The sequence below is a fragment of the Osmerus mordax genome, chromosome 12, assembly GCF_038355195.1.
Source record: "Osmerus mordax isolate fOsmMor3 chromosome 12, fOsmMor3.pri, whole genome shotgun sequence".
Classification (NCBI taxonomy): Eukaryota; Metazoa; Chordata; class Actinopteri; order Osmeriformes; family Osmeridae; genus Osmerus; species Osmerus mordax.
This window is the reverse complement of record NC_090061.1, coordinates 1,108,634-1,135,096: the sequence shown is the minus strand read 5'-3', so window position 1 is coordinate 1,135,096 and position 26,463 is coordinate 1,108,634. Positions and strand designations below refer to the sequence as shown.

The 26,463-nt window shown below is 49.3% G+C and overlaps 3 protein-coding genes across 4 annotated transcripts in view; 1 reads left to right on the top strand and 2 right to left on the bottom strand.

The window, feature by feature from the left end:
* The window catches only part of limch1b (LIM and calponin homology domains 1b), a 75,790-nt gene extending 69,542 nt beyond the window's left edge, over positions 1 to 6,248 (bottom strand). Inside the window, exon 1 of the mRNA XM_067247516.1 lies at positions 6,066 to 6,248. Within this exon, the coding sequence (XP_067103617.1) occupies positions 6,066 to 6,167 (102 nt within the window). The 5' untranslated portion in view covers positions 6,168 to 6,248. The remainder of the gene's footprint in view (positions 1 to 6,065) is intronic.
* A 791-nt stretch (positions 6,249 to 7,039) lies between these two features.
* Positions 7,040 to 9,019, top strand: LOC136954723 (transmembrane O-methyltransferase homolog). Its single transcript, XM_067248366.1, has 4 exons — positions 7,040 to 7,389; positions 7,636 to 7,898; positions 8,087 to 8,283; positions 8,446 to 9,019. Exons 2-4 carry the CDS (start codon positions 7,640 to 7,642, stop codon positions 8,761 to 8,763), a joined length of 774 nt encoding a protein of 257 aa, XP_067104467.1. The 5' UTR covers positions 7,040 to 7,389; positions 7,636 to 7,639; the 3' UTR covers positions 8,764 to 9,019.
* pcdh12 (protocadherin 12) lies at positions 8,992 to 21,700 on the bottom strand. 2 transcript variants are annotated; one of them, XM_067248364.1, is made up of 4 exons: positions 18,672 to 21,700; positions 16,302 to 16,393; positions 14,535 to 14,680; positions 8,992 to 10,328 (listed from the first exon to the last, which is right to left on the bottom strand). In XM_067248364.1, the coding sequence occupies exons 1-4, from the start codon at positions 21,528 to 21,530 to the stop codon at positions 9,916 to 9,918; spliced, it is 3,510 nt and encodes a 1,169-aa protein (XP_067104465.1). In that variant the 5' UTR covers positions 21,531 to 21,700; the 3' UTR covers positions 8,992 to 9,915. The 2 variants fall into 2 exon arrangements, with proteins under 2 accessions (XP_067104465.1, XP_067104466.1); XM_067248365.1 differs by having other exon boundaries at positions 16,302 to 16,390.
* Positions 21,701 to 26,463: the final 4,763 nt, after the last annotated feature.

The following is a 26,463-nucleotide window of genomic DNA, read 5'->3' as shown; positions in this document are numbered from 1 at the left end:
TCTCATGCTAACAGCAGCAGTGCAATGACACCTTTAGCCTGTCATGCTAACAGCAGCAGTGCAATGACACCTTTAGCCTCTCATGCTAACAGCAGCAGTGCAATGACACCTTTAGCCTGTCATGCTAACAGCAGCAGTGCAATGACACCTTTAGCCTCTCATGCTAACAGCAGCAGTGCAATGACACCTTTAGCCTCTCATGCTAACAGCAACAGTGCAATGACACCTTTAGCCTGTCATGCTAACAGCAGCAGTGCAATGACACCTTTAGCCTCTAATACTAACAGGGGCATTCATGCCCTGGGCCTAATCAGTCGTCTTGTGTGCAAATGTGTGCCTACATGTATTATAAATCAGCGATAACTGACTTCAGGATGAAGCAATTCGCTTGTCAGCTGGGAAATGAAACCAGAGGGCAGATGAAGGCACTTAATTTTCCATTCAAATGTTGCCCATCGCCGTAGGAAAAACAGGCAGGCTTATCTCCCTGCATGTCACTGCTCTACTCTGTCAGCCTGTTACCGTCTCCCTCGGCAGTCAGAAGGAGCCCATGTCCCGAGAGCCTTCCCTCTGTAAACTAGTAGGACAGTTTGTCCCGCTGCCCTGATTACAGTCATCTACTGTAACCCACTGAAAGCTCTGCTCTCACTCCCTACGCAAATTTCTACCTATGTGCCTTTTCGTTACTGGTTTACTAATTCGGGAGCCTTTGTCGCCAACCTAAACACCGTTTCGGCACGCATGTCTCAACCAGGCTGATTTGTGTTTTTGTTTTTGAGCACAGGAGTCGCTGGTCTATGGAGAGACTGCGACAGTACGCTGTTGTTTGGCTAAGATAAAAAAGGTACAAAAACAAGATGGCCTCCTGTTGTTGAATGAAAGGAAGGCATTCCAGGACGGTGACCCCCGTTGTTCGACACAAAGTAGACCATTCTTGTTCTGCTTGATGATGGATAGGGTGGGTTTTTATGTCACTGAACAGGAAACTAGAATTCCTGTCTAGATAGAGAATTAACAGGGCAGCTTGTGGTATGCCTACTGTTTGAAGCCAGGTTTCCATGTTTACATGAATACAAACCTGTCTAAAGTGTACAACTACTTCCTAGAATTAAACATTCTGCACCACCTGTTACAACTGTAGTCTACACAGCCCCACAGGTAATACAGTATACTGCATACTCGTGTTGGGGTCAACACTACCTGAACATAGAAACTTGAAAGATTGAGTGATTGAGCGAACCAGAGAGTTAAGCTCATGACTCATCAGCTCTAGGGTTTGACTACCTCTAAGTAAAAAGTTATATTAAATCTTTAACTCAGAATTAACAATTACTGAGCCAGTGCTTATGGTCAGGCAAAGCAGATTATTTGTAGATTTGAAAAATCTCGAGTCCTCTTTGATTCAAAGTCCAGACAAAGACAAGATCGAGTCAAATTGCGGAAAGCAAGACCTTCAAAAAGTGGATTCAAGTCCGGTCTTGAGATCAAGACCGAGTAGGCTACTATGCTGTGTACTTTACACTGTATATACTCCTGTACACCCCATGAACACCACACATCAAACCAAAGCATAATGGTAGATTACATTGCATGCGCAGTAGACTCGAGTCTCGACCCCAGTCATCCAGATTAAGATTGTAGGGACAAGTGTATCAATTGGGGCCATTACAGGTGAAGTCTCCCAGCCCAAACAATAACAGACTCCTGTTACTCAGTGGGAGGTAGGCTCCACCATTCACCAGGAAGTGTGATCCTTGTGTCAGACCCTCTTTCTCTTAACTAAGCCGTTTCTTCTTCTCTGGTTTTATTTAAGGATCATGCATGGGAGGGGTGGCAGTGATGAGGCCACTTCAGATAGAGCTATAACAGGACACACACACACGCACACGCACACCTTGTGAAATGCCAATCATTGTGTGTGTTTTAATCCCAGGAAAGGGGGTCTAATCTCCTATCTCTCCCTTCCACTCCAGGCGTAATGGAGAGCCTGCGTGACCAACAGTCTCAGCCCCATCTGGCCCTGTCTCCCTCCCCTCCATCCCACCTCCAGAGACTCAATCCCAGGGGGGGAGCCTTAAGTAGATACCCCTTCTCTTATCCTCTCTACTCATCCTCTCCTTCACCTGCATAGGTTTTACAACGAAAGAGAGAGACCAATAAGGGGTCACCACAACAGATCTGTTTGTCTATCTTCTTTAAAGCGTTGAAGTTGTCGAGAAATAATTAAATACCCCAGCCTGTTTAGGGTGATCGCTCAGTGTTGGACGTGCTTTGACACTTGAGTGTTAGTTCTCTATCCATTAGGTCAAAACAGCAGTCGTCCTTATCCCCCCCCACGACAAACTGCACTGCAACCTGTTCCTGGTCTCCATTCAACATATAATCTCTAATGATGTTATGTCAACCTCATGTCAACACGCATGCTTTTTTTCTCTGCCCTGACAGGATATCGCCAACAGAAGGCTTGTTCTGCGATTAAGAAGATCACGGCTGGAGGATTAGCAATTAGCGTCTTACTTTCAGAGGTTTCTGTTCGTGTGGCAGCTCCGGACTATGTACATATGGCTCTTAAGAACTGCAGCAGTTTAATATGTACATATGGCTCTTAAGAACTGTAGCAGGGTCTGTAAGGATGACTGTATCCAAGTACTTTGTGCTGCATAACCCGGCCTGAAGAAAGTAAATTAGCAAGCACAAGGAATTATTCAAGATAAAGGTTTAGAAACATTCCTTTTCTCTGAAAAAACAATTGTACCTTAAGAGTTTGGCTACAACACCACCGACAAGCATTAACTTTAGCAGGTGCTTTCTTTCCACAGCTAAAAACAATTGGTGCATTTCGAAAATACACCAGAAAACTCAGATCATTCTGCAACATACTTTGAATATTTCTTATTTACCGACTGCAGTAACTAGCCTAGTTGACCAATACAAACACAGCAATACAGCACTAATGCCCATCAGTCCTATGTGTTGGTTTGGTTCTGGTGTCCAACACAGTGCTGGTTAGGAAGGCAGTGAGTCTCCATCTCAGCAACACACAGCCTGCTCCCCGCTCACCTCCCAGCCTGCTCCCCGCTCACCTCCCAGCCTGCTCCCCTCTCACCTCCCAGCCTGCTCCCCTCTCACCTCCCAGCCTGCTCCCCTCTCACCTCCCAGCCTGCTCCCCTCTCACCTCCCAGCCTGCTCCCCGCTCACCTCCCAGCCTGCTCCCCGCTCACCTCCCAGCCTGCTCCCCTCTCACCTCCCAGCCTGCTCCCCTCTCACCTCCCAGCCTGCTACCCTCTCACCTGCCAGCCTGCTCCCCTCTCACCTCCCAGCCTGCTCCCCTCTCACCTCCCAGCCTGCTCCCCTCTCACCTCCCAGCCTGCTCCCCTCTCACCTCCCAGCCTGCTCCCCGCTCACCTCCCAGCCTGCTCCCCGCTCACCTCCCAGCCTGCTCCCCTCTCACCTCCCAGCCTGCTCCCCGGCCTCTACACCTCCTTCCTCCTCCACCTCCTTCCTCCTCCTCCTCCTCCACCTCCTCAGACCTGGCAGTTAACCTGTCCCTAACACCTTGATCCAGTCCACATGTTGAGATGACACAGCAGCCAGGAGCTGACATCATGGAAGGTTTTGTGAGTTCCTTCTAATAGAGTCTCATTGAAGCCTTGAGGAGGACATTGTGAGAGGGGGGGGTGTTTAACCACTCCAGTCCTTGTTTTTATCCGTCTGTTGCCATGACAGCGGGAGAAACGGAGAGCAGGGCAGAATGGAGGGTTCCCAGCGTGACTGAATCAACAGGTTCTTGTTCGGGAGCTGTTGCAGCTTCGGCAGGGTTCCAGATCCTTCTCGTACCAGTCTCCATCCCCCTTCCTGCTTGCTCTCCCTACTTCCTGCTTTCTCTCCCTACTTCCTGCCTGCTCTCCTTACTTCCTGCCTGCTCTCTCACTCCTTCCTCCCTAGCTCAGGCTTTCCTAACAGAACAGTCCTGTCACCCACCCAGCCTTCTTATGCCACTTTGAAAGGGATGTTGCGTGTTCTTCCAAGCTACGCATCGCTGCAGTTCAGACCAGTGCATGTGGAGCTCTACGCCTTTATGATGCAATTGTGCTGTCCTGAGTTGAACTGAAGTGCTTTGTTAACAAATATGCCAATCAACATAGAATAACAACCACATTTTAACAGACTTGTGAAACCTAGAAAACACAAGTTCAGCCCTGTGTGTCTGAACCTCTGTGATCACGTGCTTTCTTCTACATAAACAGGACCAGTGGTGGTGCATGATGGGACATCAGCTTGACAGTCTCAACAGTACCAAACAGAGAGACAACAGCAGCAAAGAGGCCTGTCGAATCAGCTGCTACACACACAGTGATATCATCAGGCAGATATCAGCCATTTACATGCATTGACGATGATATCACTCTTTCCCCTTCAGCCTGCCACAATGGAAGACTGTGAGGGGGCACCTTCCACATGCCCAGACGGACACGGGGGGGGGGGGGGAGGCGGAGAGACAGAGACAGGAAGTGTCTTATGTCAATAAACAGTGGGCCGATAAAAATTGAAAAGGTCAAAACATGTAAATACATTTAATTTGAATGAACACTCCAGGCTACATTGGTGGCATATTTTTCTAAAGTTGCCTGAATATATACTAACATTAGTAATGTTTCAGAATACGCCTGCTGTGTTTTTGTAATATCACAAGAGCAAGCAAAATAAGTTTGAAAATCAAAGCTCATCTGCTCCCATAAGCCTGAGGCAGTGAGAGTTCCCCACTGAGGGGAAACCAGAGCCAATCAGAAGAGACGGGGGAGGGGTTTAAAGCCTGACCAACACTCTCATTGGCTTCACAGGAGAGTTCACAGGAACGCCCTGCGGCTGTAAGGCTCAGATCAGTGAACAGGAAACAGCAGATCTGGGGTTCAGTTCCCTCATCAAAGGGCTGTGTGAGACTGCAGAGGTCTAAACATTGTAATTAGCAGGGATGGGGCAGTGAATGAACTGCTCCCAGAACAGGTGTCAAGGCTCCCCAAGCATTTAGCTCAGGTCATACATGTGGTTTTAAAATCTAAACTTGACAATCCAGTCACACAGGTAATAACTAAATTGTCAGTTTATTGAGTGCTCCACATAATCTAAACACTTTCCGGAAGAGCTATAAACGCCACCACAGTGCTGACAGAACGAGAAAAAAAGTTACAATCTGCCCTCAGGAGACACATGGGACACACCAAAATATCAAGAAATAGGACTCTGAAGAAAAGTGCTCCGGTAATGGAGCACTCCCTCGCCCTGTCACTGACCCGGGCTTTGTGTGACTGGGTTTGTTCAGGCGCCAGTGACCTGCTCCCCCCCCCCCCCCCCTCCCCAGGTGACTGGGTACAGGTGGGACTGGGTAATGAGAGCAGGCCTTCAGGGGACACGGAAGAACAGCGACCTGCACACAATGTTTACATCATCTTCAAGCGCTTCCATTACATTCAGATGCGAAAGAGGATTTGCGGGTGTGTTGAAAGCATTATGATGGGTAAAAGATATACACGTGTATGTGTCAGAGAAGATACATCAAAGCACCACCTTAAAATATTCAAATTCATCTGACCTGGGAACTCGAATTTCACAAAGATCATTCGTCAGTTTGTACATTACTATAGGTCATCGCAGAAATGTTACAACAACGCGCAGACCTGGACACTAGCCTACACCTATGTCAAAGTCAAGTGCCGTGTTTCAAATTCTTTCTGAACAAAACCCCGTTTGTGCGATTATTGTCCGCATAGCTCGCAATGGGGCAAAAATCCATTCCACATGATTCATTCATTGTTTTCAGCCAAGCACGCAGCCCGCAGCACCGCAGACCAACCTATGTTTGCAAGAAAAGTAGGCTGAAATCGTGTTACGTTTTCAACAGGTGACAAAGAAATGAACCAATTTCGTCGAAACCTGTTTACAGAGGATGATAAAGGACGCACAGGCCTATCGCTGTAACAAACCAACGTAGCATCGCCATGATACAAGGCATCGGCTTCTAGACATAAATCAAGTGACCAAAGAGTTTGATAACGGCAATAACTCACCTCGATCCATTTTTGCGCCTCCAGGAACGCGGGCTCTGCAGTCGATTCTGAGGGCGAATGATGCTGATGAGAATGTCCTATGTCGTCTACAGGACTTGCCATTTAGAAAACCGTTCTCGTTCACAGGTATCAGTAAAAAGCTAAGCTAAATCTGAACAAAATACTCTAGTTTAAGCGTTTTATGTCTGTGTCTCTCCTGTGACTCGCCGTTTAGGCAGTCTCCCTTATCTCCCTCCTATGCCGCAAACCCACGACACTCCACTTGCACTTGCAGACAGTCTACCCCCTGTTGGGACCGTACGAACCGAGCAGGCTCGTTCTCACCGCAGGATGAAACGTACCAATGGCTAAAAATACACAAAGCAGCGCTGCTCCACAGACAGCCAATGAGGAAGCAACTAGCACTTCCACGAGCCACTCGGGACACACACCCACTTTCGCAACAGGCGTGCGAGGACGAACAGGACGAGGGGAGATCAGGAATTACAGAAAACATGCTTGCTCAACTTTTGCAATAGGCATATAGGCCTATTGCAAAAGTAGGCGAATAAAATATGTGAAGTATACTTCATATATTTTATCAGTTATATTAAGTTTCTATTGAAATTGAAACTTTCTCATGCTCTTTTCTGTGGACACTTTTAGCTACCCGTTTATAAAGATGAGGTATGATTTCCAAGGAAATAATTTGATATGAGCTCATTGGAAAAGTGTAACTAACTTAACATTTATTTAGTCGTTAGTAGGCCTAACTTGTCATTTATTAAACCGTTTAATCAACTAATATCTTGAGCTTCTGAGCAGATAAAATTGCAAAAAAGCTCTAACGCTAAAAACTATTTCCCTTTGGCCTAAATAATATTGGAAGACTTTATTCAGCCACTATCGCCTCCTAGTGGAGTTCATCCGGAAAGACAGATGGGAAAGTGGGAGGTGCACGCACAAGTTCCTGGTTGCATGGAAACAGGTGCTTGTGGGACGGAGCTAACTAGAAATAATCTGTACACCGCAGTTTGACTAGGTAGCTATAGTCTAAACTAGATTACTGGATGTAACAAATTAGTTTAATTGCTTGTTATTGACTGTTATTCGGCAAAGTGCAGTGATTGCATGGATATTGCTGTTGCATAGAAACATAGCCCAGTAGGCTACTGTACTCAGTCGTACAATAATAGGTCAAGCCGAGGAAAGCCAAGATACCGGGGCGTGTCATGTGTTTCTGACAGAGCCGTCACAGCGATTTTAATGTCAATAGCTAGTGACCAGCTAGCTACACAACCATCATCTTCCTTCTTATATGTTTTAGACCCAAACACATCTCACGGTAGGTCATGCTAATGTACTATGGTCTGTTTAGTCCAGCAATTGTCTGCGTTTTAATAGCCAAATTTGGTCCTAATACGCTAAAGGTCATACACTCAAGATTAAGTGAATGTAGGCTATATTATCCCGATGAATGACCAACAAAATTCCCACAGATGGCGCTATACTGCAACTGTTGTCGGGTCTCTCTCGCTGTCTTTTATTTTATTTATTTTCTCTCCTTCTTCATCCCTCCCTCTCTCTCCAGACCGATGTGTACGCTGTGCGTCTCCCTCTGTCTAGTTCCGGCGCTAGTGCTGCTATCGTCATCCCGTTATCGTGTCTCTCTGACCGCGCTATGTCGGCGTGTGTTGCATCGGCTGCTGAAGTTAGCTCGGAGGAAGGTGTGTGTGAGGAGCACTCACTCTTTCGTGTTTTCCAACTGCACCCACGGCAAGCCTGACAGTGTCCTGGAAACCTTTGACCTCTATGCTGAGACACACCCCTCCCTTAGCCTCTGCCCACAGGAAGGTCAGTAACAGGACATGACTCCCACTTATATTTCCAACGCTGAGCTGGGTGAATCCAGAAAGAAATTTGTAACTTCTTTCTCCTCTCCTTCCTACCCCCAATCTCTCCTTTCTCCTCTCACTGTCTTCCTTCTCTCCTCTCCACCGCCACCCTGACCCCACCTTCCCTCCACCCTGTCTCCCTCCCAGGGGAGGTGCTGGATGAGGTGGTGAGGCGCGTGGCTCCTCTGTGTGTGCTGGAGCTAGGGACCCACTGTGGCTACTCGTCCATCAGGATCCTGCGCCTGCTGCCCCCTGGTGGCCGGCTGCTCACGGTGGAGCAGGACGCTCAGAGCGCTGAGCTGGCTGAGGAGCTCATACTGGTGGCTGGCTTCAAACACACCCAGGTACACTCACACACACACACACACACACACAGATTAAGTAACTTATGTAAAAGTAAATTATGGATTTTTTTTTCCATGTTTGTAATGTGCAATAAAAGAAAACATTTTAAAAGAAAAAGGCATGTGGACCTCAGTACCTGTGGACTCCCTCTCCTCCTCCAGTTCCAGATCCTCACCCAGTCCTCGGCGGAGGCAATCCCAGCCCTCAGCTCTCATCTGGGGCCGGATGCCCGCCTGGACCTGATCCTGATGGACCACGACCCCCAGCAGTACCTCCTTGACCTGCTGCTCCTGCAGAGGCTGGGCCTCCTCAGCCCGGCTGGCTGCGTGCTCCTGGTCTGCAGCCCTCAGGATCCCCGGAGCCTCTTCCCCCTGCTGGAGCACCTCAGGGCCCCAGCCTGCCCTGTCAGGGCCCGGGCTCCAGGCCTGCTGGAACTGAACTGTCACTCAGACCGCCATGATGGACGGGAGGGTTCATAGTGGGGTTGTGTCTCGTGTTAGGTGTGACATACTGTGATTTTGTGCTCGTTTTTGTGATGGTGACATTGGCTATTTTGTTAGTTGTGAATTTGCATGGAATACTGTGATTTAGTGATTTTAGTAATTCCATCATTATTTGATGAGGAGTCTTGACTCAATTGCTAAAATTTTTGTAGTCATCAAAATAGTTTTTAGGTAAATACTCTAATGCATATTTTCTACTGTGATTATTTTATTAAAATGTCATATAAAAGATTATGTACAAGGTGCTGTTGGTTTGATTTGTGGCAACAACAAAACAACAACTTCAAAATGTTACAGTCTCTTTCCTGGGCAACATATTATTGAACAGTTTTGTGTATAAAATCAATAACTTAACCACAATTCCTAAGTCGAATATCCTTGATGTGTAGTGATTATCGAAAAGATACATTCAGTAAAACACATTTTTACTCCCAATTTTTTTCAGTAGCTAAGGAATTTACTTGTGTAAATACAAACAGGAGTGGATAATTGAGATGTTTTTAAAGAGCCAGTACAACGGAAGCGTCTACAGACGAGGTCCATTGTGACAGAAATGTCCACATTCCTCCTCAGGAACAGGCCTTCCAGTTGTTAGTGTTTAGTCTTGAGGAAACACAAAGACGTTTCCTCCTTTCTCCCGGCCCAGGGGGCTTTCGAACCCGGACACTCACACACACGGATGTGTCAGTGACAGAAAAAAAGCACTGTGTTATTACTCCCACAGAAACACCACATTCAGAGTTGAGGAACGATACAGAGATGAGTGTTTGCAACATAACGACTGCACACCTTGTGCTTTGAGGTGTTACTTTCTGTCTCGAGTGTGTCCAGTGCCCAGGTCAACACCTCTCTCCTCTCGTTGGCCTTGACCTGTTCCAGACAGGGAGCGCTTCGGGAGAGGAGAGAGAGACAACTCCCAACTGAGACGCTCAAGAGAGCCAGAGGTGAATTTATAGTAATTTCCATTTCAATAACAAGGCAAAAATGCTTGACGTAATTTCTCAAACAAACATAGGCTACAGTACATTTTAAAGAGACAATATACTCATGAACCAAAAACAAAACAAACGTCCACACAGAATGTCTTTCCAAACGTCCTCACAAAAAAAGCACTTTAACCTACGGGCCTCAACACTGAGCAAGAGAGGGCCTCTTTTCCGGGTTCCCAGAGTTCCTCATACCACCGGGGGGCCCCCCGGTGGGGGTGGGCGAGGCCCCGTCCAGCCCCAGAGAGCGGCGATAGGCGGCCGACAGTCTGTAGAGCATCTCAGCAGAGGGGCGGGGCTGGGCGTCGGCCTTCTGGGACAGCAGCATCTCGAACAGCGTGCTCACCTCCGACAGCAGGGCCCCGCCCAGGGGGCCGGAGGGCTCGGGGGTCTTGCCAAAGGTGGAGAAGGTGGAGTCGAGGCTGTCGGGGGGGCAGAGGTCGTCGGGTGACGGTGGCCCGTTGGGGACAAACATGTTGTCGTGGTAATCGGCTGTGAGGGGGAGGGAGAGACGGGCCATCCACGAGGGGTCTTCTAGGTCAGCGAATACATCGTCTGATGGAGGAAGGAGAGAGAGAGTGAAGAGAGAGAGAGAGAGAGAGAGAGAGAGAGAGAGAGAAAGTGAAGAGAGAGTGAAGAGAGAGTGAAGAGAGAGTGAGAGACAGAGAGAGAGAGAGAGTGAGGAGAGAGAGAGAGAGAGAGAGAGAGAGAGAGAGAGAGAGAGAGAGAGAGAGAGAGAGAGAGAGAGAGAGAGAGTGAAGAGAGAGAGAGAGTGAAGAGAGAGAGAGAGTGAAGAGAGAGTGAAGAGAGAGTGAAGAGAGAGTGAGAGACAGAGAGAGAGAGAGAGAGTGAGGAGAGAGAGAGAGAGAGAGAGAGAGAGAGAGAGAGAGAGAGAGAGAGAGAGAGTGAAGAGAGAGAGAGAAGAGAGAGAGAGAGAGAGAGAGAGAGAGAGAGTGAGGAGAATGCAGAACCACAGAACAAAACTAAACAAAAACTCCAGGACTGTAGCTGTGTGAGGGACACAGTCTTGTGTTTCTCTTTCATGCTGCTATTACTTACGAAACTGGAATTCCTCAAACCGAGAACCCAAATGAAATCTGAGGTAGGGGTGCGACGATTATCTGGCATGTCAACAAGAACAACCAAGACCCAAGCAAACTTAATAAAAAGGAGCTTATGGAGCCAGAGGCCCAATCTCACTGAACATTTCACTCAGAAAATTGCTGGATGTGGGGTGACAACAGGATGGAAGAAATCTCAGTATGAGTATATTTATCTGTCTGTTGTGAACAGGCATTTCCTGCTGTCCTGTGTCTGTTGGTCTCAAACGAGCACGTACACAATTCAAACTGCCGACATACCCCACTAAATGACCCGTGTTCAGCATTCCAGACTTTCTCTATGGGTTTGTGAGAGGGGTGTGTCTGAATGTCTGTGGGCGACGTTTAGCCAAAACTCTGTTTGGAGGTTTGAACCATTACATTGACTTTCATGTTTCACATCCTCTCAGCTTAAATTGTGTTAAAATTCCTGTCTTTATTAAATCTACAGACATTTACAGAACAGGAAGAAAAGAGAGAGAGGATGACTGGTGACTGATTGGAGAGAAACTAACTGAATGGAATGAAGGATAATTTTCTGAGGGTGATGACCCTGGGAAGACATTAATAAAGCTTCATATTGATGATTGAGTGAAGTCCTGTGAGTCCAGCCAAGGCCAGCTGTTGACAGTGACTGTATGCAGAACTGTAGCAGGTTATTGAAAGACTTCCTCTTTGTTTCAACCCCTCTCACCTTAACTAGATTCTTCTTGGTTTAATCTAATCAGGCTCGTTGCCTGAAAAGAGCCGACCCGAGCCCTGCTTTCCCTGTGGTCTCTTTCATCTAATCACAACCAGATCTCTGAAAGCTTGAAAATACACACACACATATTCACATACACTCACACACACACTCACAAACTAACACACACACAACTTCGTGACACTGACAGCCCAAGAAGTTAAACGTCTCTCTGTTAGATAAACAGGTCTTTATCCTGCGGTGTTTCTGCTACAGTGTGCAGACCATCCTACCCTGATCCCCACTTAGCCCTCCAGCAGCAGCACATCTCACCAGATCCTTTCAGCGATGGCTATAATCAGCAGTGTTTGTTTGGAACGTTCAAAGCGTCAGTGAAACACTGTTTTTTGAAAGAGAGTGAATAAAGTGTTTTTTTTTTAGCTTTTAGTTTTTTGCTCAAATTGTCAAACCACACAAGAGTCATCAAAGGAAACAGGACTGACTCTGTAGTCTCTTTCATGTTGTCACCTGCGACGGGCCCTGGTGAGAGTGTACCTGACAGAGCTGGTGTTCACAGTCACACACTGAGCTGCTCAGAGATGAAGGCAGGGAGCCCGGGTGTGCATGCTCTACTGCCTCTGCTCGGCTCAGAGTCAGAAGAGTCAGTGATCAAACGAACCCTCCTCTGCCCACATCAGACACAGACAGGCCTCACTAGCTAGTAGTCTGGCCTAACACATTACTGTAGACAGCAAGAGAGAGGCCTCACTAGCTAGTAGCCTGGCCTAACACATTACTGTAGACAGCAAGAGAGAGGCCTCACTAGCTTTACTAGCTAACTGTCTGTGCTAAAACACATCAGGTTGGAAAATTCCATCTTGGCTCCTTATCTTGTTATTTTGCAGCAGCTATTCTGTAGATTTCCTCACAATCACTTTTCCTCACTTTCTGACACTCTCCCTCTATCTTTCCATCTCTTACGAATCTTTAACTATTCTACTGTTTGCTCCCCCCCACCTCCTCCTCCTCCACCCCTCCTCCTCCTCTCTATCTCTTCATCTCTCCTGATCCATGACTCTCCCTGTCTAAGACTTCATTAGACCTGGCCTACCAACAGGGAGACCCTAAATCTTTCAGAAAACAATTAACTTCTTATTGGAACCAGAGGAGACCTGCTAAACACACACACACACAGACACATAGACACACAGACAGAACTACACACACACACTAGAAACATGTTTGATGTGGTGAAGTCCCATTACGTGGTAGGTTGACCAGAACCACATCCAGACACCCACATAAAGTACGGTAGTTACAGTAAAAGCTTGCTGCCAAGTGTCAGATCTTCCCTCAACCAAGTCACAAAATCAGAGCATGCTTCTTATAACAACCATGATCACTGACACAAACATTACTGGTTATGTATGGGTTCTCAAAACAAAATCTGTAAACTCGTCTTGGGGGAAAAAAAGACTTTTGGATAATAATACAACAACTAGGGTTGGACAGTAAAATGTTAACTATCACCCGTCTGCTGTAAGATTTATGGTTCAGGAATCCAAAAAGGCCAAACAAAAGAACGCCGATTTCAAAGAGGAGAGGAGAACAGTGAGAGGTGAAACTGAGACGGTTTGAGGCTGACGAAGGGGTGTTGAAAACTTCTCACACCGAACGACACACACACACACACACACTTTGACACAGTGTCTAGCAGGAAGAGAGACAGAAGTGAAACATGATATGAGAATCAGGGCAGAGCTATCTGTTCACAGCTCTGGAAACACAGCTTCAGTGTTGAGAGAAGAGGAGTGTGTGTGGTGTGTGTGTGTAACGTGAGTGTGTGTGTGTGTGTGTGTATGTATATGCCTCTGTGTGTGGTGTGTGTGTGTGTGTAACGTGAGTGTGTGTATGTATATGCCTGTGTGTGTGTGTGTGTGTGTGTGTGGTGTGTGTGTGTGTAACGTGAGTGTGTGTATGTATATGCCTGTGTGTGTGTGTATATTAAACACAACTTTTAAGATGGGATTACAACAATAACAACCTCTAGAAGGTCCCCTAGGTAAAGGCAAAAATGTGTAGCCAAGGGAACAGGCTGCTTTCACAAAGCAAGAAACCTCAAAGACCGTGATCTTCTCACACACACGCGTGATCTTCTCACACACACACACGCGTGTGCCAGACTACCCAGTTACCTTGGGAACGAAGGCCCGGGGCAGAGGTGACTCAAGCGCAACACTGCACACGCACACACACAGCAAAAGCTGTCAGAAGGCGCCTGCACAAGTACAACTAGACCTGTCACATTATAATTTAAAATGCAAAAAAAAAAAAAGAGTAAGAAGACTATTTTTTGTAAATGTAATTTGACTAGTCGTCTAGATCAACAGAGTTACAGAAATCAAAGAGTTGTACAAATCACCGTATTAAAAGCCTGAGGTGGTCTGAGTATTGGGGAGAGAAAAAAGTGTTTCCTTTGATTGAGGAGGATAAAGACAAGCCCCTGGTCAGAGCGGGACTCTGGGAGGACAAAACACGGGAGGAAACTTGTGTCTGTGCAAGCTGAGCCACATACTGCTACCTGGGGTGGCTGAATGTATATATTAATGTAGAATGTATGTCTTAATGTGTATCTTTAAGACTGAGTGAATGTATGTCTTAATGTGTATCTTTAAGACTGAGTGAATGCCTGTTTCAAATGTCATGCTATGATTGAAGGAGACGGCCTCACAGAGAGAGAGGGATGTTCTGAGGATACTGATGTTATTTCGTCTTCTGTATTTATGTTTAAACAACAAAAACGTACTTTTTTCAGTGTGACAGTGAACAAAATTACCAAAAACATTGTATAACCCTTTTTACACATCTTTACCAAGGTGTGCCAATAATTCTGGAGTGGACTGCCTGTAGTAGACACACATACTGACTATTCTATCCTTGTAAACTCTCAACCGAACATGTGAGGTTGTCTGTCCTCACCGGTGTTCAGCAGGCTGTTGAGCCCCTCTCCCAGCAGGGGGTCTAGGGGGGATTCTCGGTCTGGGTCCCAGTCCATGTCCCCGGCCTCGCTCTCTCCATGCCCGCTGTCCTTGGTGCTGTGCCAGTCTGTGTCCTGGGCACCAGACCTGCAGGGGGGCAGAGGATGAAGGTCACAGTCAGAGAGGAGCACATTTTGTTTGCGGTGTTTGTGTGGAGATGAGAAAAAGAGGAGAGCGAATGAGAAAGGAGGAGAGGAAAGAGAGGAGGAGGAAGGAGAGAAGAGCAGTGTGTCTGTACCACTGACACTAATAGCTTTCCTCTCTGACATTCTGCAAAAGGTAATACCGTGTGGTATTTCAAAGTGCTTGGCAACACCGAGCCAGTCTAAGACCTCTCCAGCGATTCTGATCTTGGTTCCTGGAGCGATACTCCAGGGGCTTTCACAGTTTAATGATAAAATGTCATGAAAGCTGGAACCAGGGTGGAAGAGCGACATCCCGTTCCTCTGAGTCAGAGTCTGGCACCTGATCTCTGACAAAAGGAGTCACTCTGGAGGAGATAAAGACCAGCACACACCCAGCAGGCTAACACACAGGTACTCGACGACCAACGGAGTCAGACATTACACCTAACACAGACACCCAGTTAGCAAGAAATGACTCATCACGTTTGTCAACTGGGTTCAGAATCCTGTGAGGAAAGGTTCTTCATCTGACACGAAAGCCTATGTTATCAGTGTGATAACATTGCGGTCTGCAGATGGGCCTGTTCCTGCTGGACAGAGGTGAATCAGGGCTCTGAGGTGGGGCCTGAGTGCTGCTCTAACTTGCCCCTGGCTGACTGGCATCTCAATGGTCTGACACACACTTCCTGAAACAGCCAGACTGAGGACGAAGGGGGAGATGATCAAATCTAATCCAGTTTGTCATGAATAGCCCTATTTACAAGCAATGTCACCGAGGCAAAAGTACACACATCCTTCCCTCAAGTAGAAGTACAGATACTCATGTTTAAAAATCTCTGGTAAAATAGAGAAGCCTAAAACAGAGTAAAGCAGAGTAGAGCAGAGATTTTTTTCAAAACTTATTTGTGTTCACGACACAAAAAAGGTTTTAGTGTTATCCCAACTTTAGTTTTTCTAACTTTTTTTGCCAATATTTATCTTGCTGGCTTCTACCTTGCTCCATGGTAGCTTCACATACTACCTTGCGTTTGTTGTGCGTGATAGCCTGGAAATGAAAAAAGGCACGCAATGATAAGAAATAATATTGATCATGCCACCAAATACAGATTTGAACTTTTTTGTAAAAAAAAAAAATCTACCTTTCAAAACTCAAAAGGTCAAAAGTTGTTTTACAAATTTGTTTCCCAAACTTTTTTTGGACAAAAAGTTTTTTGTTTTATCCCAACTTATTTTTTCCAAAAAGTTTTTTCACAACACAAAAAGTTTTTTTTGTTTCATCCAAACTTTTTGTAAACTTTTTGTAAAATATGTTTTAAACTTTCAAAAATGTAACAATAAATAATATTGATCATGACCCCAAATACAGATTAAAACTGAAGTAAGGAGCTTGGCTTTGAAATGTAAGAAGTAGAAAGTACAGATATTTGTGTATAAACAAATATCTGTATCTTTTTTTCCACAAGAAAGAAGGGGGGTGAGGAGAAGAGAGGGGGAGATGAAGAAGAGGGGAGGAGAGGGAGAAGAAGGACGAGGAAGAGGAGAAGAATGGAGGACGGGGAGAAGAGAGGGGGAGGGGCGCTCACCTGCCAGCTCGATGGGAGTACTTGTTACCGCGGAAGTTGGGCCTTGGCTGCAGCTGCCCCTGATGAAGGAGAGAGAGGAGCTGGGAGACCTGCTGGAGGAGGAGGAGGAGGAGAAAAGTTAGACCCAGACAGCAGTATAATAACAGCTGTGAGCAGACCATGTCCCTAGCCTCAGACACAGAGACACAGAGCTAACCAGAACTGAATCCCAACCATAACAACCTGGGGCAAGACTGGGAGTTGTGGTCATCACGGGTACAAGACAAACAACTGGTTAGAGAGACTTTGTGAGAAACCTTCAGGTCAGCAGTGATCATTAAAAACACAACGTGAAAAAGCAGAGACAGGTAGTGGATGGGAGTGCCATAACAGCGGAGAGAAAACAGAGGTGATTTATGGGAACCTCTTCAACCTGTCTGTCTCAGTGCAGCACCCTCAGCTCTGGCACGGCGCAGCAGAGCTGTTTCTGCTGACGTTCTGGTTATGAGAGCGGATGTTGGCTGTGACAGAGACAGGAAACACTGGCTTGGTGAGGTGTGTGTTCCTGTGTGTATGTGTGCGTGAGAGAGAGAGAGAGAGAGAGAGAGAGAGAGAGAGAGAGAGAGAGTGTGTAAGAGAGTGTGTGTGTAAGAGAGAGTGTGCGTAAGAGAGAGTGTGCGTATGTGTGTGTGAGTGTGTGTGTGTGGTGTGTGTGTGTGTATGTGTGTAAGAGAGAGTGTGTGGGCGTGTGTGTGTGTGTAAGAGAGTGTGTGGGTGTGTGGGTGTGTGTGTGGGTGTGTGTGTATGGAAGTGAGGAGGCGGTCTGAGTGGACAGGAAGGCTCTTCTACGCAGAGGGCTATTCTTCTCTGACCTGCTTCCTTCCAGGATGAACCTCTGAAATGTGGACAGGCAGAGAGGGAAACCCCCCCAGTCAGACTGCCCCTTCCTCCAGGACCTCTAGGGAGACACCTAAGGGGCCAAGGTGCCAACTGGGACAAGGGGTGGGTGTTGGGGAGGGAGATGGGGTAAGTAATGGGGAGGGAGAAGGGGTGAGTGTGGGGGAGGGAGGGGTGAGTGTTGGGGAGGGATGAGTGTGGGGGAGGGAGGGAGGGGTGTGGGGGAGGGAGGGGTGAGTGTGGGGGAGATAGGGAGGGGTGAGTGTGGGGGAGGGAGGGAGGGGTGTGGGGGAGGGAGGGAGGGGTGAGTGTGGGGGAGATAGGGGTGAGTGTGGGGGAGGGAGGGTGGGGTGAGAGTGGGGGAGGGGGGGTGAGTGTGAGTGTGGGGGAGGGAGGGGTGAGTGTGGGGGAGGGAGGGGTGAGTGTGGGGGAGGGAGGGGTGAGAGTGGGCGAGGGAGGGAGGGGTGTGGGGGAGGGAGGGGTGAGAGTGGGGGAGGGTGGGGTGAGAGTGGGGGAGGGGGGGGTGAGAGTGGGGGAGGGGGGGGTGAGTGTGGGGGAGGGAGGGAGGGAGGGGTGAGTGTGGGGGAGGGAGGGGTGAGAGTGGGGGAGGGGGGGGTGAGAGTGGGAGAGGGGGGGTGAGAGTGGGGGAGGGGGGGTGTGAGGGAGGGAGGGAGGGGTTAGCTGGGTTAAGACTCGGTCTCTTCCTGCTCTTAGAGGGATTCATGTGAGGCCTTCAGACCGTTCCAGGGTCTTTGTTCGGAGGGTGTCGACCAGCGCAGCACTTTCAGACATGCAAAACCAGAGATGCACAGTTGCTGTTTTCTTTTACCCACAGTGAGCTCAGGAACAGCGGCCACTGGCAACCGTGGACCCGCAGTCCATACGTGTCAGAACAGTGTTGCTTTACACTACAGACATATCACCCTACAGACACATCACAGCTTCCCCTGGCTGGGGTTACCCCCTCGGAGAATCTGAGGGCTCTGCGTCTTCCCTCATTCTACATGAATCTGTTATGTGATATAGAGAGAAAAGGACCCGTGTGATTTCTCAGGGGGCATGGGAGCAGGATTACAGCTTCTGACACATGAGCACCTGAATCAACTCCAGGCTCGGGCTCCAGCATTGGATGTCAGCTGTCCCTCCAGGGTAACTATGGAAGTTAAACACCAGGCCAGAATAACAGATAAGCCTTCAGGGAAAACTAGGTGGTAAAGATCTGCTTTCGGGAACTTCATTTTAGATTTACATCAACATACCTGGAGGTAAACGTTTGTGTTTAAGTAAAAACACATGAGGGCATAGGAAAGAGAAAGGAAAGTTTAGAAAGAGTGAAAGTTCACCGGTTATGAAAATTACGCTCTCCTCGAGATTATTCATAATAAATGAATTAATTTGAAAGTTATTTACAAAAAAAGACTAAATAGAACATTTAGCACATTGGATACACTGAATTTCATTGACATTTCTCTCCAAATCACGATTGTGTCATACCTGTACTTCAGGGGAAGCAGAAGAAAGCTCAATGCCGTTTTCGCCGAAGGCGGCCATGGACAGCCGGACCAGGTTGCTCAGTATCTGCCGGTGGTCCGTCGCCTCGCTCCTACCTCGGCCCTCCCCGTTCCTCGGCCTCCTGAGCGTGGCCTGGGTCGCAGGCTCCCCCTCCTCCCCTCCAGCCCTGCCCTGGGCCTCGCAGGGGCCCCTCCTCTTCAGGGTGCCGGTGTGAGACATGGAAGACGACGACGAGGGGTTCCTGGCCGTCCGCAGGGTCCGGTAGGGCGTGGCCGGGGTCCGGGGGAGAGAGCCGTCCAGGTCGAAGCTCCCGGGTTTGCGTAGCGTCCTGGAGTGGGAGATGGGGAGCGTCGCCCCTCCGTCCGGGTGGGCCAGGGGCGTCGAGGGGGACGAGGCCCGGGAGAGCTGCCTCTCGGTGGGCTGGTCTCCAGACACCACTGGGGGGAGCGCCTGGGCCCCACCCTCCTCATCCGAAGGTTCCTCTCTTCTCCCCCTTAGGGCCGGTACCAGCTGGATGTCGGCCTTCAGGATGTGCTTCTGAGGTCGGCGAGGGTGGCGGGTGTAGGTGGACTCGGCCTGTCGGCAGTTGTACGCCCGGTTCTCTCGTTTCTCCGGGCGGCAGAAGGTGGTTACCAGGGCTACGGCCAGGAGCAGCAGGAGGCAGGTGGCACCTAGACAGATGGCCAGCATCATGGTGAAGCTGAGCTGGCCGCGGTTGCCGGGAGACGAGTTCTTGAGATGGTCCTTGAGGTTGATGAAGGTGACCTCCAGCCTCGCACTGGTGGCCAGGCTGGGAGTGCCCATGTCGGACACCGAGATCTCCACCTTGAAGGTCTTGCCGATCAGCTCCGTGGCGTTGGAGGTGTTGACGTACAGCTGTCCCGTGCTGTCGTCCAGCCTGAATAGGCCGGTCGGGTTCCCATCTGTGATCAGGTAGGTGAGTTTCCCGTTCAGTCCAGAGTCGGGGTCACTAGCTTTTATGGTGGTGGCCAGGAATCCTTTAAGTCCATCTGTGGCCGAGTGGCCAAACGGAGAATCCGTAGAACCCTCCTCTGGACTGGTTCCCAGTTCAGTGACGATCTCCCCCTTGTCGGCGTTGACAGGGACACTGACAGAGCAGACGCCCCTCTTTAGCGCCGGCTCACTGATGACGGGAGGGTTGTCGTTGAGATCCTGGATGTCGATCAGAACCGTGGCCGAGCTGCTGAGAGGGGGGTGTCCCTGGTCTACGGCCTTCACAACAAAGGAATAGGAACGGGAAAGCTCGTAATCCAGGGACTGTTGGACACTGACGATTCCACTGGTGGGGTGAATGGAGAAAGAGGCCGTTGGCGTCCCCAGTTCGTTGGACTCCTGGATGGAGTAGGACACCCTCCCGCTCAGTTCCAGGTCCACGTCGCAAGCTTCCACCTTGAGCACGGGCAGGCCAGGGGCGTTGTTCTCCTGGAAGGAGGAGCGGTACTGCGACCTGGAGAACACGGGCGCATTGTCGTTCTCATCCAGCACGTGCACGGCCAGGTGTCGGACGCAGGAGAGCGGGGGGTCTCCGTGGTCCTGGGCGATCAGGGTGACGTTGTACTCCGTCACCGACTCCCGGTCCAGGGTGCCGTTGGTCACGATGGTGTAGTAACCGTGGCTCTTCTTGAGGCGGAATGGACCGGAACCGGGCTGGATCTTGGCACGCACCTTTCCGTTGTCACCTGAATCGGCGTCCGAAACCATCACCAGTGCCAGGAAGGTGTCCTCGGGCGCACTCTCTGACACTGTTGCCACCGGGGAGTCGGGCTGCGTCCAGGTGACGTGGATCCTCGGGGCGTTGTCATTGACGTCTCTCAGCTTGACGTGGAGTTTGCAGTGGGAAGGGATGGCGTTGGGGCCAAGGTCACGGGCCTGGAGGTCCACCTCGTAGGAGTGCTTGGCCTCATAGTCCAGGGGGCCCTGGAGGGTCACCGCACCCGTCTGGGGGTGCACCCCGAACAGCCTCTGCACATCCGGAGGAGCGTGTTTACTCAGGGAGTACTCCACCTCCCCATTGGCTCCCTGGTCCGGGTCAGAGGCCTTCAGGTTGATGACCACGGTGCCCCGGGCCGTGTCCTCCGCCAGCTCCACGGTCGGGGTGCTGTCCTCAAACGTGGGGCTGTTGTCGTTGGAGTCCAAGATGTTGACACGGACCAGAGTGCTGCCAGAGCGGGGCGGATTCCCCTTGTCCCAGGCTGTGAGAGTCAGCTCGAAGGAGGGCTGGACTTCCCGGTCCAGCTCCTTGATCACCACCAGCTCGGCCCGCTTGCTCCCACCCGGCGCCGTGCTCACATCCAGGGCAAAGTGCTGGTTGATGGCCAGCGAGTAGGTCTGCAGGCCGTTGGGGCCGGCATCAGGGTCGACCGCGCGGTCCAGGGGGATCCGCATCCTCAGCGAGGCCGTCTCAGAGATCTCCACGTCCTGATTCCTGCTGGGGAAGGTGGGGCTGTGGTCGTTCAGGTCCATCACCTCCACCCTCACCCTCAGGAAGTGAAAGGAGCCTCCCTTCCTGTAGAGCACGCTGAAGGCCAGCTCACACAGGTCCGCCCCTCGGCACAGCTCTTCCCGGTCCAGAGGGTTGAGGGTGGACACGGTTCCGTCTCGTGACGCGATGGAAAAGGGCAAGGCCTGGCCGTACTCGGCCACCTGGAAACCCTCCAGAGGCCCCGTCTCTCCTCTCTGACGCAGGTCGTCCACAAGCCGGCCTACCCTCGTCCCAGCAGCCTGCTCCTCCCACACCCGGTACAGGATGGTCAGGGGGCCAGGGTCCGAGCACTGCGCCTCAGGACCGAGGCTCAGAACCAGCAGCAGGGGCAGTAGCATGACTGTTTACGGTTTCTCTGATCAGACTAGGTCCTAAATGGACATAATATCTGTCTGTAAATGTTTAATTTTAACCAGTTCTGAATGTGAGATGAAGCAGCTCTAATTTATTAACTCTATAAATATGTCTCAATCAGCCCAAAAATCTGCTAAGCATTAACTAGCACCAGATATCTTATTTTTCTCACAGAACATTTACATGTTGTTTCAGTAAAAACAAAACCCTTAAAGTTAAGAGAAAAAAAGCTCAATGGTTAACTATATCGCCTCAGAAAAAAAGCTCTATGTCACTAAAAAATAACGTGAAAAAAATGATCAACAAAACAATCTGTTCTATTTGAACAACTCTTAAACCAGAATGATGTTGAATAAAGAGCTTTTCTATAACAACCTCCTCCACCACAGCTGAGTCAGAAGATAATGACAGAACAGTCCATCCAGAACAAACAGCTAAAGCGTCTTTCTCTCTACCTCACATCCCAGCGTTGCTCACTCCCCACTGCTGTTTCAGCCTCCAGATCCCAGATCCTGCTCACAGCAAAGTCCACAGTCAAGTGAAGAAGTCCTGCTCTGTGAGGACACATGCTGGGAGTGACTGAGCCAATCAGAGGCAGGGGGGCGGGGCCTATGCAGATTCTTTCTGCAAACCCCCACAGAACAGAGAGATGTGGACCCTCAGGAAATCAGGAGTTAGGACAACACAGGAGTGCTTTTAGAGAAACGCGATCCTGCCCTTCCGGAGTCTTCCTCTGCCCTCAGCCGCCACACAATTTGCTTTCCTTCATTAACTCATCAGGACCTGCACTATGGCTGTTTAGGTTCCTCTAAAGGGGTGTGAGGGTTTGAAGTAGAGCTCTTGTGGGCCCAAGAGGTCTAGCCAGACCTGTTGTTAGTTCAGAGCTTCATGACGTATGGTCTGCACTCGTGACAGAAATCCTAAACATAGATAACTTATAAGCCTGTGGGCAACTCTAAACTTGTCTGTCTTAAGTCTTTAAGCTTTGTCAAATGCTCCTTTCGGGGGAAAGAATTATTTATGTTCCTCTTTTCCACACTTCTGTAATAACACATGTAGAATTAGCTGTGTTTTTACTTCATGCACTGTATAGCAAAGTCAAGGACATGCTGAAAAGTTCCAAGTCGCCTCTTTTCAAGGATGTATTCTAAAAATAAAGTACTGTGGTTTCTTGTCAGTGTGGCTACAATCCAAGAATATGAAAAAACATCCAAAAACATCACATGTATGTGTCTAAATGCTATACTTATCAAATGTTTTTGCTGTGAAACAGGATTCCATTCTATGGATCATACATGTTATTTCACATGCTTGCCTGATTAACACATATATACATTGAGATTCAATTTCACACACTGGATTTCCATGCTTTATGTGTGTCTAATTCTTATTTTCTCCACACTCTAAGAGGACCAGGACAGACATCTGAGAAAGAAAAGCTCTGCGGAGCTTCAAGCAGATCGCTTCCCTTCCCGGCTCGGGGGGTCCTGAAACAGAGAGAACCATCAACACGAGAGCCAATCGGATCCTCTCTCAGAGCAACGACGCGGGACAGGGTGATAACTCTGGGGAAGATGGCAGTGGAGATAAGACGACCTGCAGTCCGCTGCTGTTAGCGGAGACTCCGTGAAGCGGAGCTGCTTAAGAGTGAAACTCCCCTCTGAGAGGCTGTCTCTGTTAGTCAGCCAGAGAGGAAGGGTCAGCCAATACGATTAGGCTCTATCTCCTAAACAAACACGGGGTCGTGTTCAGCACCCTGAGCCTGCTCTGTGGGCCGTTAGGAGAGCAGGAGGAGGGTGAACGCTGGGCTCTGCATGCAGGACAAACTCACTGTTTAGTGTTGCTTTCATTTCAGTAACTGCACCCCTGGAGTGCTCGGCCCCTACACTCAGCTACGACCCCTGACCCCTGACTCCAAATCAGCTCAATGTCATGGAGGGACAGGGGCACAAAGGAAGGACTCTGTTAACCTACACAAACACATATACACACACAAACACATATACACACACAAACACATATACACACACAAACAGAAACATGATCATAACTTTAACATCTTCCTGAACACGCAGCCTCCTTCCCTCCCTCCGTCTCCCCCTCTCCTGCTTTTCCGTCGGTCTGACTGAGCTGGCTGGCATCTGAAATGCCATTTTTGTGGGTGAGGCTTCCTCTGAGCCTGCAAGTCTGGTCACCACATTTCTGTGTGTGTGTGTGTGTGTGTCCCGCTGAAACCAAATCCTGCCTCTGATGTGTTACATCTACCTTTTTCTCACAAAAAAAACACACTGGAAGCCCCATGCCTCTTTTAAAGCACACACAGTCAAAACACATCAACCTTCTATCTCATTCTGAATTCACTGTCCACTGTGGGAAGGGGTTTTGAGTATCTAAACATCATTGTGCTTTGAAAACAATAAGCGGCAAAACAGGAAAGTGAGTTGACCGAGCCGCAGGAGGCTAAACCAGCCCAGAGGAGAAAGCAGCTATTTCTGAGACCTGGCTCTCTTGCTGTTGTTTTCCTCACAGATAAAGGATTTGTTAAGGAAACTGGCCAATGAGAGACAACCTCCAAGCCCTCACTGTCTGGTCTTTACAGAAGCCTCCATCACACAACCAAACAACTTCTCATCTGACAGTGCAGAGCAACGACCAAACTTCTAAAACCTCTCTTCTACCTATTATCACACCAAACACATCATTAACATCAGAGCGACTATTTTTTATACTATGTCACTTTGGGGAAAAGCATGTGCTAAACTAATACAAATGTTAAAATGTATTCAGTGACTATGTTTTTCCACAGAGTATAACTGCTATCATTTGACAGTCGAGCTACCGTTAGTCCCAGTTGGAGGGTGAACCTGCTGAAGATCTGACGAGCCTCATCGGCCTCCCCTTTGTCCTCCAGAGGGGACGAGCCTCATCGGCCTCTCCTGTGTCCTCCAGAGGGGACGAGCCTCATCGGCCTCTCCTGTGTCCTCCAGAGGGGACGAGCCTCATCGGCCTCTCCTGTGTCCTCCAGAGGGACAAGGCCAGTCGTCAGCAGCCGGCTCTGCTGCCCAGTCTGCCCTGTGATGACGAGAGACAGCCCCTTTAAACACCTCCACACAGCCAGCCAGTCTGCCCTGTGATGACGAGAGACAGCCCCTTTAAACACCTCCACACAGCCAGCCAGTGTGCCCTGTGATGATGAGAGACAGCCCCTTTAAACACCTCCACACAGCCAGCCAGTCTGCCCTGTCATGACGAGAGACAGCCCCTTTAAACACCTCCACACAGCCAGCCAGTCTGCCCTGTGATGACGAGAGACAGCCCCTTTAAACACCTCCACACAGCCAGCCAGTCTGCCCTGTGATGACGAGAGACAGCCCCTTTAAACACCTCCACACAGCCAGCCAGTCTGCCCTGTGATGACGAGAGACAGCCCCTTTAAACACCTCCACACAGCCAGCCAGTCTGCCCTGTGATGACGAGAGACAGCCCCTTTAAACACCTCCACACAGCCAGCCAGTCTGCCCTGTGATGACGAGAGACAGCCCCTTTAAACACCTCCACACAGCCAGCCAGTCTTCACAAGCTCTTAGACTCACTCAATGCCTTCACATAAACAAAGAGTTTGTGTGTGGCGGGTTAGTGGGATTTAACAAGGTGTGTGTGTGTGTGTGTGTGTGAAGACGTGTAAGGGCAGGATGTGAGTGGACCACTGATCCACTTAATCAGTGAGTAACGGGGCCCAAAGTAGAATGACCAACAGCCATTCACACACACAAACTGTAGCTGTACGTTATACAGCCTGACATTCATTTGTTCACAAAATGTTTTCCTGGTGCCCCACATTACGGATATATATTTGGGACGTTGAACATAACGTCCCAAATAATGTCCCTTCAAAACACAGTTGACTCTGTCTGACGTTCTGTTTGTTTGTTGTGGATTCATTCAGCTTGGTTCGACCAACCCTTCTCTTTTAACACTTCACGCCTCGAGCTAGCTAGCGATATCCTGCCTTGGTCTCATACTCAGCGGTGTGTGACCAGTCCCGGCTCAGCCTCCACATCTCTGCCTCACCTCCAGGTCCCCTCTGGTAGACGGAGAACAACAGGCGATGACAAAGACCCGTTTACAGCCAAACACACACAGACCTGAACCCACTAACCCGTACAACATTGTCCACCCGGCCTTTGTTGGCCCTGCAGGTGTTTGTTGACTTACTCTCCCACTCCGAGCCCCTCCCTCCATCCTCCCCCTCAACCTTTCTGCCCCCTCTCCGTCTCTCCTCACGGCGCCCCCTCCCTGCATCCTTGAACAGTTTCCTGCCACAGGAAGCAGCTAAATCCCATCTGGAGGTTGGAGCCAGAAACATGACTTCCTGGACCTGGGGTTGGTGTTGAAACCAACGTCAAGTACGGAGAGGGGAGGAAGAGAGGAGGAAGATAGAGAAATTATTTAATTGCCTAAGATGACATTTCAATCTCTGTGAAGACACATGTACACAACTGGATTTAATCATTCCTGCTTCACCACAACATCACAACTCATGGGGAGGTACTTTAGGGGTAATCGCCTGAGTATAAATAATGAATAAATATTTGAGTGCTATATATCAAAGTTGGTCCAGTCTCAGATTAGAGCCTTGTCCTCACCTCCTCAGACAGTCTGCTGTTGTGTTTGAAGTCACCCTCTGGGATGTTTCTCTGGAGATCCAGACTGCAGCCAGGGGCCTGGGCCAGCCTGGGATCCAGACTGCAGCCAGGGGCCTGGGCCAGCCTGGGATCCAGACTGCAGCCAGGGGCCTGGGCCAGCCTGGGATCCAGACTGCAGCCAGGGGCCTGGGCCAGCCTGGGATCCAGACCTGCTCAAGTCCAGGAGGGGGAAGCTTCCCCTCACAGCCTGGAGCCCTCACCCCTCACCCAG

Bases quoted from the DNA above. Each gene is read 5' to 3' on its own strand.
- pcdh12 (XM_067248364.1), bottom strand. From the start codon at position 21,530: ATGCTACTGCCCCTGCTGCTGGTTCTGAGCCTCGGTCCTGAGGCGCAG. The intron at 16,394-18,671 runs GTATGACACAAT...CTCCTCCTCCAG, and splicing joins CTGCTTCCCCTGAAGTACAG to CAGGTCTCCCAGCTCCTCTC. The intron at 10,329-14,534 runs GTGAGGACAGAC...TTCCTCCATCAG, and splicing joins CAACAGCCTGCTGAACACCG to ACGATGTATTCGCTGACCTA.
- LOC136954723 (XM_067248366.1), top strand. From the start codon at position 7,640: ATGTGTACGCTGTGCGTCTCCCTCTGTCTAGTTCCGGCGCTAGTGCTG. The intron at 7,899-8,086 runs GTCAGTAACAGG...TCTCCCTCCCAG, and splicing joins TAGCCTCTGCCCACAGGAAG to GGGAGGTGCTGGATGAGGTG. The intron at 8,284-8,445 runs GTACACTCACAC...CTCCTCCTCCAG, and splicing joins CTGGCTTCAAACACACCCAG to TTCCAGATCCTCACCCAGTC.